The sequence below is a fragment of the Microchirus variegatus genome (assembly GCF_963457635.1).
Source record: "Microchirus variegatus genome assembly, chromosome: 20".
Classification (NCBI taxonomy): Eukaryota; Metazoa; Chordata; class Actinopteri; order Pleuronectiformes; family Soleidae; genus Microchirus; species Microchirus variegatus.
In genome coordinates this window covers 13,333,882-13,346,624 of record NC_139821.1, presented here as the reverse complement: position 1 = coordinate 13,346,624, position 12,743 = coordinate 13,333,882, and the positions used below count along the sequence as shown (strand labels likewise).

At 41.8% G+C, this 12,743-nt stretch overlaps 1 protein-coding gene across 1 annotated transcript in view; it reads right to left on the bottom strand.

Annotated features, from left to right (window-relative positions):
* The window catches only part of ccdc146 (coiled-coil domain containing 146), a gene marked incomplete at both ends in the record, with an annotated part of 48,565 nt that overhangs the window by 12,626 nt on the left and 23,196 nt on the right, over nucleotides 1-12,743 (bottom strand). The window contains 13 exons of the mRNA XM_083906810.1: nucleotides 2,865-3,093; nucleotides 3,176-3,324; nucleotides 3,718-3,793; nucleotides 3,917-4,081; nucleotides 5,516-5,604; nucleotides 6,531-6,698; nucleotides 7,026-7,118; nucleotides 8,892-8,988; nucleotides 9,345-9,434; nucleotides 9,535-9,762; nucleotides 10,731-10,804; nucleotides 10,900-10,993; nucleotides 11,152-11,234. Of these exons, the coding sequence (XP_083762936.1) occupies nucleotides 2,865-3,093; nucleotides 3,176-3,324; nucleotides 3,718-3,793; nucleotides 3,917-4,081; nucleotides 5,516-5,604; nucleotides 6,531-6,698; nucleotides 7,026-7,118; nucleotides 8,892-8,988; nucleotides 9,345-9,434; nucleotides 9,535-9,762; nucleotides 10,731-10,804; nucleotides 10,900-10,993; nucleotides 11,152-11,234 (1,635 nt within the window). The remainder of the gene's footprint in view (nucleotides 1-2,864; nucleotides 3,094-3,175; nucleotides 3,325-3,717; nucleotides 3,794-3,916; nucleotides 4,082-5,515; nucleotides 5,605-6,530; nucleotides 6,699-7,025; nucleotides 7,119-8,891; nucleotides 8,989-9,344; nucleotides 9,435-9,534; nucleotides 9,763-10,730; nucleotides 10,805-10,899; nucleotides 10,994-11,151; nucleotides 11,235-12,743) is intronic.

Sequence of the window (12,743 nt, the reverse complement as noted above, 5' to 3'; positions counted from 1 at the left end):
TTTCCCCCACCCAGTGCCCGCCCGTGTTGTTTAGACTGCAGATGTACTCGCACCCATCTGTGCACCCACGGGTGTGTTAGTCTGAAAATGAGGCACGATTAAGTGTATTGACGAGCTGCCATTTTGAGGCAACGGAAAGCGGCTGCACTTGGCACCGACATAAATCTGCTCTGAAGTTAGTGTCACATTATTTCGGGACGGAGAAAAATTAAGACACAAAGGCAGAACATGTGATTGTGACACATTATTGAGACGGTTATGAGCAGAAATACACCTTGCCTGACTACCTTTATGTTAGATATCTGTTAGCAAGTGCAAGCATATTTGGGTTTTCATAAAGCATGTAGAAAATGGCATGACTTCAACATACTATGTTCAGAGTGAAAATAATAACAATACTGCAGGAACAGTATTGTTTGTCATGTTAGCTGTCTTAGCTTAGTGTGTTAGCATGGACGTGTTGGCAGCGGGAAAGAGGCCCCAATCTGAGGGGAGAACATCCTGCCTGTGATAATTTACAGCTACAACACTTTTAAAGAGGATGTCCTTGAATTTTATGATGAGCAGTGTACAGCTGACTGACTGACATAATCGCTGCTGCAGAATGGTAAATCCCCAAACTATAGGCACAATATGGGGTGGTGAAAGTTTCACAGGACAAGGGGACAGCTTTAACATACTTCCCACTATCAACTATCAACTATCAAAACAGCTTTACTAACATGTGCAAATTACATCTACAATGGCTGAAAATAGGGATAAGATGATACCACTTTTTTGTCTACCAATACCAATATTAGACCGAGACCGATTTGTATCTGTCCGATATCCGATCCAGCGATTTTGACCAGTATCGTACTACCCATACAGATACGGATTCCCATCACTAACTGAAAATAGTTAAAATGCAGCATAATCCAAAACACACCACAATAACATTAGCTTGCTTTGGGTTGAGTAGCCCCTATAGCCTTGGGCCCCCAAAGTCTCTTGAAATGCACTTGGCACAAACCAGCTAAGGTTGACTGCAATTCGTTTTGTGAGTGCTGAAGAAATAATATTTTGACCCAACTATCGGCTGACATAAAAGTCAGCACAGAATTCAGCCTGTGGACCCACTCGGATTGAAATTCAAACAAGTAGTTAACGCCAGGTGATCAAAGCCACCCCCGATCACACCATTCCGCTCCAAACGCCAAATGATCACAGACATAAAAACAGCAAAGCTGGTCGTGCCGTGAGACTTTTGAACAGTTCTGTATATAATCACTGGGAAAGTTGATACTTTGACCTGCTCGTGACTGTGACTGAAAACCCAAAGCATTGGTCAGTTGGCTTCATCCTCTGGTGAGCACAAAGGTCTGAAAAATATGACAACAATTAAATTGAGATATTTCCGTTCTGACCCAACGTGGTAAACCGAGGAATGAAAATAATTCTGTGGGCTGTGCAAACGAATGCAAGGCCAGTAGAACAGGGAACAGGGAAATAATAAAAAGGGGGAATAGACTAAAGAAAATGTGGGTGGGAACTTAAAGTTGGATGGTCAAAGAAGGGTGAGGAGGTATAGATAAGAACGCAATGACCAGTGAAACAACAGAAAAATGGCAACCACTGTAGCAATTCATAAACAGCAGAAGGAGTAAACAGATGGAGGGAAGGGACAGGGGCGGATTTTTAAAACCGCAGCACATGGCGAACTTCGTTCCAACACTGCGTTCATCCAAAAGAGCACAAGACTCAAAATGAGAGAGAGTCCAGCAGCGAGTCAAACCCAGTCACTCTGATCCAGAGCAGCAACACACCCAATCCCTCGGCGCCGCCACTGGCAGGAAACTTTGCGTTCCCGTTCTCTCAAATCTCTCTCCTTCCATGTGTCATTCTTTGTGCATTGCAGAGTTGCTTGAACACGTTTGTGTTTTCGTGTTATTTATTCATGTGTCTGAGACAGATTCTAGGGAAGAAAAAAAAACTCAACTTGTGCAGTGTATGGAGGTTTGGGTGTTTTTCCCACTTGGCGGGGAGCAAACACACGATTTACACCACTGTTCAAACTTCTGTGGCGGTTCAACTGTGGTCAGTTCACAACAACACGAAGAGAGGGGAAGAGTTCCCTGAAAACAAGGCTTACAAACAAACTAGTTTTCACAAACTGTCAGAGTCAAGACTTGCACATGATTACAATAATGATGATGAACAAATAGAAATGATCAAAGATTAAAACAAACATTGAATTTGTTAATTATAGAGCGAAAAAAAGAAAGCTATTTACAAGACGATGCGCTTTATTCGCCACGTTCTGAGTGATATTTGCATTGTTTACAGCTTGTAATTAATGTCGTCAAGGTCCAAAAAAGTTCATTTAAACATTTCTATATAACCATCTGCTTCCTTAGACCATATAAGGATTCTCGAATATCATATAAATAACATGAAGATCTAAAATTGTTTGGTTTTTAAATATGGAACAAACATGCCAAACTGGACCCTGGCCTGAGGCAATGTTGATTTTTCGTACACACACAAATTGCATCATGTGGGGAAAACACTAAATGACACGTCTTACTGCTTGCAGGCAGGATCTGAAGCCAAAGATCTGAGCCACATCCTGATGTAATCGTGCTAAGATTGGACATTAAGGGAATGTGGACAACAGAGTACGATAGGCTCATTCTGTGCATAGATTAGTGGCAATATTAACAGAGTCACAGAAGTGCAGTGTCTGTAAAAAAAAAAAAAAAAGTGTCTTCATCTATAGAGAACATCTGTCTGTTAATCTGTTAAAAAAAGGCGCCAGTGTGTGCAGTACCACAGTCACCCGACCACAGCTACTGTCTCTGCATGTAAAGGTTTATTTTTCCTACCTCAATCTGCAACACGGTGACCTCTTCTTCCAGCTTTCTACTGACAGGCACCTCCTTCCTCTTCACATCTATCCGTCTCCTCTCTTCATTAACGCCCGACTGCAGCTCTTTCATCTCCTTCTCCGTCGACTCCAGCTCAACGTTGCTCTTGGTGATCGCCGCCTCTTGGACGTTCACCTTGTCGCGGTAGCTGAACAACACCTCCTCGTGCTCCAGCAGCTGAATGCCACTGCAGGTGACCCACACATATTTCACAAGGTCAGGGATATTATTTGACAGTGTGTAGTAGTTTTAGTTTGCGTTTAACCCACAGAAAATTGCGACGCTGAACGGCCGTCTCGTGACTCTTGTTCATCTCCAGAAGCGCCTGCTCCTGGAGGTTGATCATTTTTGTGAGTTTTACCAAATCCAGTTTGTTGTCCTCAGTCTGCTGACCGATCTGACCGTGCTTCCACGCAACCTGGAGGACAGGTTAGGTTACAAAGAAACGTCATCCTGATGCATGTCCCATGTTTTTTACCCCATTTTGATGCTACATAATGAATTCTAGTAGACAACACAAAAGTTCACAATCTGATGTAATATCTGAGCGTGCCTGACGAAAGAAAAACAAACGTTACGCATGAGGGAAACTGAGCGCTTGTTTGGACTCGACAGCTGTAGAAAACATGGTTTTAGGGCCCTGTCTTAAACTAACTCGAAACAGTTCAACAACAGCTTTGATTCTCTATCTCAACTAGTCCCTTTGAATGTTTACGACCCTCTGTGACACATTTAATCTATTTACCGAAACTGTTAAATGTGTCATACTGCCTTATGGCAAAGAAGGTGACGAGTATGTGTCTGTTTGGACCTTGGAGATGTCGTTGCGCAGTTTGTCTCTGGTTTTGGAGCCATTTGAGAGCTTCATACGAGCCTTTGTGAGCAATCTGGAAACGGAGACATGCAGTAAACACAATAATCATAAAACATAGAGGAAACAGGAAGAGTAACTCATGACTGGTTAATGAGGAATGTGTCTCTACCAACATTGAGGAAACACATTCACACACCTGTCCTTGTTGACAACAATTGCGCGTTGGATGTCCATCTCGTTTTCCAGGACCCTAAACTGCTCCTTCATCTCCCTGATCCTTTCAGAGGCAATCTGCTTCAGCGTCATGTACTTAATCTTCTCCTCCACGATCATGTCACACAGTTTAGAATACTGTAATACTCTGAGGGAGAAAACACAGATAAGCCGCTTTTTAAATCTGCATTACAACGTCTGGCTGGTAGATTAAAGGTAGTGTAGCATACATACATAAGCTCAAAACATCGACACGGTGATACATCATCGCGCTTCCTTGTGAAATGCAATAATCAATATGCCAGGGCAGATATGGATATTTTAATTCACAAATGAAGGCGCTCTAAAGTAAACGGTCCTTGCCAGATTCACTCGCCAAGCGTCGCTTCTTCATGTCTCCCCATGATGGCGCTACTCAAATAAATTAAGGAAACTTGGGTGGAAGTTACCTGGCCAAAGAAGAGGGATAATGGTGGCGAAAGCCATGCTAGGAGATTCCCTATCCATGTTTAATACATAGACTTTATGCACTTTGTCCTCTATGTTGTGAATAAATAGAGCAATCCCGCACTTTTAACTTTTCACAGACGTTTTGTTTTCATCAGTTGATAGAAATGGTGATATTATTGGTATCGCCGACCATGTATCGTGTATCATACAGGAGCATAAGTTAGCATTAGCGCTTATGACAGCCACGTATTGTGATGTTATTGATATCGTCGACCATGTATCGCGTATCATACAGGAGCATAAGTTAGCATTAGCTCTTGTGACAGACACGTATCGTGATATTATTGGTATCGTCAACCATGTATCATACAGGAGCTTAAGTTAGCATTAGCGCTTGTGACAGACACGTTGTATTGTGATATTATTGGTACCGCGGACCATGTATCACCTATCATACAGGATGCAAGTTAGCATTAGCTCAAACTTGCTGGGACCCATGTGTTGTGCGTTACAGACATTATCAACCATATTCATCTAAAATAAGCTCCTTGTTTTGTTTTGTACAGTTTTGCAGATTCTGTGTCAACAGCAGCCACATCCCTCTGGTCTGCGGTCGTGAGCTCAGTCACTGAGGATTGCACAACTCCTATGTTGTATCTGGGTGGTGCCAGCCGCATTAGTCTGAACACTGGAGTATGACCAATTAGTAAGTTATGGTTTTCTACCCAGACGACATGTGCAGATGTCTTATCAGACTAACAGCCAGGATCACAATTAATTCAAAGGGAGCCAAAAACAACAAGCACAGAATAAATTCTCAGTCGACGAACTGTTTACATCAATTTACTGCATAATGTGACTCCATTCCTGCTGCCTTTCCTGCTTAATGCTACATAATAATGTACATATACATATACATATATGTATATATAAATTATACAATTATGTAACAAAAGGTAAGAAAGTAAAGTAGGCGGTGAAGAGAGAGAATATAGTTCTTCCCAGACTCCTTAATGGCTCAGTAGTTTCTCTGTGACAAAAAAAATCCTCTTTTACCACACACACACCTTCTGATTTAATGATGAATAAATATTGATATTCAAAGAAAAAGAGGAGAAAAGAGCAGTGACACCTGCGCTGCAGCATAGTGTTCAGTTTGTTTTGGTCCATGACGATCAGGTCTTTCTCGAGCAGCTCGTGCTGGGTGAGCTGGTGCAGTTGCTGTGGACACAAGAGTTTCACAAGTCAAACTAGAGTTTCATCACTTCTGCGCGGGTGTGTCGGCGTTCTTCTCACAAACATGGCGTCGTGTCGGTTACTGTTACTGTCTTCTGTGAAGCTGATCTGTACTGATCAAGCAGTCCCAGTTTAGTGAAGGAATTTCGGTTTATGAGCGATTAATTCTGGAGGTAAAATGGTCATCTTGGTGTGTTACAGTTTTGGAAAGTGTGCAGGGAAATAGTATAATCTGTGTTCATGTTACAGCAACATCAATCTAGACCCACGTTGTATCACTTTTAAAGGGGTCATACACTATCCTAGCTATACCCACAGCAGTTCAATCACCCTGCCAAAACAGCCCTGTTCAGAATGCTCTGTTTAGTAGTATCTCCTTAGGTCCACCTTAAAGGTTCACCTTAGCATTTGGCAAAGAGATCATTTGCAGGCTCTAGCAGGCACATTGCCATCATATATCACATGAATCCACTGGACAGATAAATCCTCTGAGGCTGGAAGTTTGTGTAGAACTCTGTGCTGCACTGTGGAGCCAAGAATTTCGTGGACTTCGCAGACTTCCGGTTTTCAGATACCGTTGCCCACACCAGCACTCTCGTGTGTTTTACGGACAAAGCGGAGCTCCGCGAGACAACAATTTCGGGAATTTAGCGCATTGTGACGTCCCAGTGAGCGCGGAAGTCAACATTGCGTGTTTCATTTCCTGTACTTAGACTAAGGAGGACCACAAAAACATGAGCGAGTCATCTTTTTTCACACTTTGCCGACTGATAGGGTCTCCAGAGTTCCAAATATAAGGATTTAAATGATTAAAAAGTTGCTTTTGCATAATATGTCCCCTTTAATGTGTATGTGTGAATGTCTGGAGACATCCGTGTCAAATAGATGTTGATCCGTGTGTGTGCTTGCACCTCAGCGCGGAGCAGGTCGCGGTGCTTCTGGCCCCTTTCCTCGGCTTTGATCTTGGTGAGAGATCTGAGGTTGTGGATTTCCTCTCGGAGCTGGTTGGACTCCCTCAGCAGCTCCTGAATCACGCCGTACTGCTGCTGCTTGTGGCTCTCCTCCTCTGCCACCAACAGCTGGGTTGGGCGAACAAATGGAAACAGGATGTTTATATTTAAATAAATCTGAATACATTCGGATGAAATTGAAGGGACCAAGGGGATCATAAGAGTTTTGTATATCAATGAGACAGCGGAAGCGGAATTATGCAATGTCATTTTGTCTGTACAATAAAGCGAAAATATCAACAAAAAAAAAAAGGGCATGAACATAATAAAAGAGGACATGAAACATAATTAACAGTTGATTTCACACTTGTTGGTTGATGTCTACTTCACTAGACTACATTACATTTTGGAGTTGCTGATGGTTTTATGTCCACCCACAACCTGCTCGCTTCCCACCTGTTTTTCAAAGCCGACTTTAAGAGCATCCACTTCTCTCTGAAGCTCCATCCTCTGCTGAATACTGGCATCTCTTCTGGGCACAGCTTGCAACTGGAAATTCAAGAATTCAAAAAAAAACAAAAAAACATACATAAACATTATAAGCCTCTTCTATTTTTCTCTATGTGTGCACACATCTGCTGTAGTAACTTCCTGAACCCTTAATAAAATGTCATAAATCACATTTCCATGATTATATGTGTCCTTTCAACTTTTACATGTTGAGGACGGGGCAGCCTGTGAGGATTCAGTACAAAGATTACCAAACTTCATCATAAATTCAGTCAGTGCATATTCAATCCCACATTAAACAGACACTGCAAAAATAATTAATACTATATATCAGAGTTTCCCTGAGGCCTCTCTGATAGCCTTTACTTCCAGTGACAGTGAATATGCTCACTGAAGCTTATAAAATATGAATGCCTTCAGGCGTTGCACCTCTCTGCAGGGTTGCCAGGCCTTGTGCTCCACATTTAAAGATTGCTAATCCATGGAAAATGAAGAAAGTTCATCAACAGGCTTAAGGGTTTTGTCAAGATAATGTATTTCACAAGTTTCCTACATAGCAGACAATTATGAGGCCAAATATCAGGTACTGTTTATAAAACTATATAAAAGCTTCACTGTGGAACCTCAGCTGCCCACTTTAGATTTCTGATTAAGTCTGGTCTCCATGTACCGACATTCTATTATCGCGTTTTCTCTCCGTTGCTCCTACCCACACATACACACATGCAAGAGAGGGAGTGAGGAAGGAAACCTAATTGGAGCTGCGTGGTGAAGGAAACAGCAGCAGCATGGGGTCAGGCAGCTATTTAGGGAGAGCTTGATTACTACTACTGCAGCGATGCTTTTAATTTTAAGCATTGCACTTAGTCGTGATCGCAATAAAAACCAGGGAAACGGGGGAAACTGTATCTTTTGTCCTGTATCGGTATCAGTACTGGTCAAAATGTCGTGTCATGTTTAGGCCGATGTTTATTTCTTCTTTCTTTTGTTACACAGGTGGAGAATGACGTCTTTGAAATGACTCACAAATGTGTTATTAACGGCTTCATAGTTCATAAATGGTCTAAAATAGTCTCTTTTTCACCTATGATCCCAGTTCACCTTGCACCAATAGTACCTACTCAACGTGGGAGTCATCACTGCACCGCTGCATGAAACTGTCGGGCCTTCATTTTAAGCACGACACATACGAACGAGTGACTAGTGACTTGTAAAGCAGTGGTTAGAGAGTATCAGTTAATATTTGTGTTGAGCCGGTGGAAATGTGACTGTATTGGACTAATATCGGGATTGGAAGTTCTACCGAAAGTCCAGGTTTATCTTTAGCTTTAGTAGAATCTACTTCTGAAACTTTTCAGCCACAGTGGTGCTTGTGTGGATGGCTCCATTTAGTGACGCTTAGTCACACACTAAGCGTCTCTTCTCTCTCGCTCAATAGTGATGTAAAGTGAGCACAGAGACAAAAAATCCTCCAAAAATAAACGGCGATACCGAGAAACAGAGTCGTGTGGAACTGGTATCAGCATTCTGGGGCCTCACTTGATGACGGTTTGAATTGTAACACACATATTTAAATGTTACACATCACAGCTTTAACGATTAAACCTCTCTTGATTTAAATTGTCAGATGAGTGGGACTGGCAGATTTGTCAATGAGTGAATCTAATTGTGTAATTCCCCGATGAGTTGTAACAATTTGCTTTCATGCAGTTCCGTGCTTGTGCGACAAGTGCCGATGCCTTTTCCACGACTCTCTGTTTTTTTGTTTGTTTTTCTTCACTTTCTCTTTAAGTGATCTTCACCACAGTTCACCTGTGCCTGAAGCTCATTGTAGACAGTTTGCGTGCGTTCTTGCTGCTCCGTGGCCATGGTCAACGCATGCTCCATCCTCTTCAGGGCTTGCATCTGCCTAAAGAGGAAGAAAACACAGCTTTTTAAATATTTATCAACATCGTACTCCTGCTGCAGCCATTGTCTCCAATATACAGAACAGCAACTGACATCCATTATGAGATGATGAGGGATTTAAACTAACAACAGAACCACAGAAAGAACAAAAATAAACAGCATATACCCATGAGGAAAGTAACAGCGTGCACAAAACCTTTGTGGTTGATCAAAACCACAAGCTCTTTGTCTCACTGTCTCTCAAAACAATGTATTAATGTTTTTTTTTTTTGTTTTTTTTACTGTCCTAAAGGAAATGTGAAAATGTGGAGACTCATTTACATGCAGCTCCGTGAACGTCAGCGTCGCTCTCTGTACCTGTTTTTCTCTCTGAGCTGCACAGATTGCCTCTCGTACAGGTGCTTCCTGTCACACATGATGCTCTGCAGCTTCATTTCCAGGATACCTCTGGTGTAGATGAAAAAAAAAAAAAAAATAAATAAATATGGCATTTCTATCCGAGTACATTTATGTCGCTGAAAACACCAATCGCATTTTTGTTCAGCACCTGGTGCCAATGATTTCAGTCTGCTCTTCCCGGTTGACCTCCTGCTCTTTGAGCAGCTGCCTGCTCAGCACCTGACTGGCTTCTACTCGGGCCTGGAGAGCATGCAGCTTCTGCGCGGCCTCCTCCTTCTGCACCCCGAGGGAGCGGTTGCACACCTCCACCTTCGTCAGCTGCTGCTCCAGTTCTGCAATCTCTGCGTTTAGCGCTTCCGTCGTCTTCGTTGCTGCCCTGACGATGCGAGGGAGATGATCAGAGAGTCAAATGGAGCGTCGTTTGAGACGCCGTCAGGGTGCAGATCTTGTGAAATTATAGCCGCTCGAATTTCAAAAAGTGTAGCTCACAAAGCTCGTACAGACGGCTCCACTGTATCACACGCAAGCCAAATATTAATTTGGAATAAAGATAAAGAAAAATGAAGTGGTGGTGCAACTGGAACTGTATTCTCTGGTGATTAAGGGGCTTTTGACAGCAGCTGCACTTACATACAAAACCAATACACATGGTTTCCATTTTTTGTCTTTCAAATGATTAAGCGAGAAAGATCGCAGCCATCCAACTCTTGAGAATAAACTCGACTGTCGACTATAAACGGTGCCTTATTTTTCTCATTACTGAAACTTATGTGCATCTTTCCACAGGACTGCAAAAGCCGACTGCATATTGCAAAAAGGAGTGTGTCTGGAAAGATATGCTACAGGGAGGGAAAAACCAAACAACAAATTAATCTGGAAAATTATGTTTACTGCTGAAAAATAATAAGGAAAACAAACTAATATGAAACTCTAGTTCTGCACAGTCTGTGTTCGCTTTGCTGGATCCAATGAAGAAAACTGTGAGCAGCACACACTCTGGGCTCAACTTGCATTACTTTTTGATTTTGTTGAATGTATGACTATTGTGCTGCTGTCATTTATTTGTTTACAGTATTGCACCTGCAGTCGGGGTTCGCTGCACAAGCATTTCCTGCACTTTTAAATGTTCCTTTTGGTTAACATATGATGATATCATGCATGGAGAAAAGCCCATGTATATGGCTTAAATAACAAATATGATGACAGAGGTTTTTTCAGTTAAATCCATATAGTTTGTGTCTATGAGAAACAGATGAGGATTTCGCAAATTTACACATTTCTACTCTTCGAGTTTGAAACATTTAACTTACATTTAATAATTCATATACTATAGTATATACTTACTCCTTTTTAGAGTGTTTTCTTTCAATCTTCTGTAGAATCTGTCCCGGAACGCTGATGAGCTGCGCTTTCTCGGCCTTATGACGCACATGCACACACATATGTTATTGTATTAATGGTTTGCTGTAAGCTATGGTCAGTACATTCCACACACACACTGGTGCACACAGACCTCTCTGAGCTCTATGATCCTCTTCTGCTCCTCCAGTTCTCTCTGTTCTTTCACCATCTGACTTTCATGGGCTTCCACATCTTCAGTGAGACCTCTGTGCAGAGTGAGAGCAACACGCATGGTGATTGCAGGCACTTGAGGGATTTAGCTGCGGTGCAACTCGGCAGACGCAGGCACACGCAAAAGAGAAAGAATAAAACCAAACAAAAGCAAACTCCACAACTATATCGAAAAAGTACAGCGATGAGATACCTGACTTCCAGGAGTCTCTGGGCCACCTCTTTCCTCAAATCCTCACATTTGTCTTGTAGGGCTTGTGTTCTGCTCTCCAGCTCCTGCAGGACCCCATGGCAAAACACACACAAATCAACATTTTCATGTCAGTAATGAGAATTTAATTGGGCTCAGGCTCCACAGTTAAAATTCTATTGTTTTTTTCCCCCTCCTTTTATGATGCTTCTCATCTCTCAGGCTTTGTTTTGCACACGAGGTATGCCGTCAAATCATAAACACTCGAAACTCGACTGTATTTCTTCTGTTAGAGTGAGGTTTTAGTTTTTTTTTTGGGGTCACATATTAAACATTTAATTTCGCAGAGAGGTAAGCACTTTCGCTCGTATGAATGTAGGAGTGATCGGATGCGACAGAAGCAGCTGTTATCAATTTACACTTGTCAAATGTCATAAACTTAAAAAAATTGTTTGCGGGTGTTTTTCGGCGAAGCAATTACAGATGCATTTGAGACGTCAGCGACGAGGCGCAGATGTTTATTAACCGTACGTGTGTGAAGGAAGAATGTAACCACACCCCCTTTGTGGTTCCACTACTGGTTACCTACTACTGAACATGAGGATTCAACTGAGGAGTCTGGGAATAATTCTCCTGTGCACAACCAGTATCCTTCATCAACTGTTCCCTAAAGAGCAGCTCAAGTGTCACTTCTTCTGGAAGTATTTTGTTTATATTCACTTTAAAGCGACACACATGTGCCTCATGGAAAAAAAAAAGACATTGTTATTGCTTACATTCCTAATTTCTTTAACATGACGTTAATTCATGCTCATGGGAGCAGAATGATGATGGATTTTCAAACCCCCTACTGTTTATTCTTTTAACCCTTTAACACTGAACGTATCGCGGACGACACTTCTGCACAAGCACAGTATCGTTGCATTATCGTAATTATAGTACGTGGCGGTTTGTGCTATCGGAAAAATCCAATATCCAACGGTTTCTAAAAGCTGAAACGTGTGGTTATTACGGTAATTTCACTCATGTTGTTGCAGGAAGCCGGCAAATCAGCGTCTTTGTCACCAGAGAGGAGAGAGTTGGAAAAACACCTGTACATACAGTAGTTTCCATTTGTTGGCCTGTTTTTTTGCACATTGAGACAAAAACTCATAACAAATGTTAGTTTATCTGGTGCTTGTGTACAACTTTTTGCTTTTCCTTCATTTTGAATAGTTAATACTTGTTTTAACATGCAGTAAATTGCCAGATATTGAAAGTTATCCTGGAAAACTGGGCATTTTCTGGCCCTTTTATGGTTAAAATAAGCAAAAAATTGTCCAAATGTTACTTGTTTTGCACCATTTGCACCCATCTCCTTGGGCCTCTGTGACTCTTTAAAATATTGTGTTGTTGCAGTCGGTAATTCAACAATAACTGGCAACAATTTTAAGTTTTAAGATTTGTTTATGGCCGTTAATGTTCGCACTCACAGTTTTGTCCTATTGGAACGATCCTTTATCGTTTTTGCTGATGAGTGAGCAGCTTCTGGAGGATTTTCTTGGCCAACCATTGTGGCAGACGTCTGATACGCTGAATAATAAAAGTAATACACT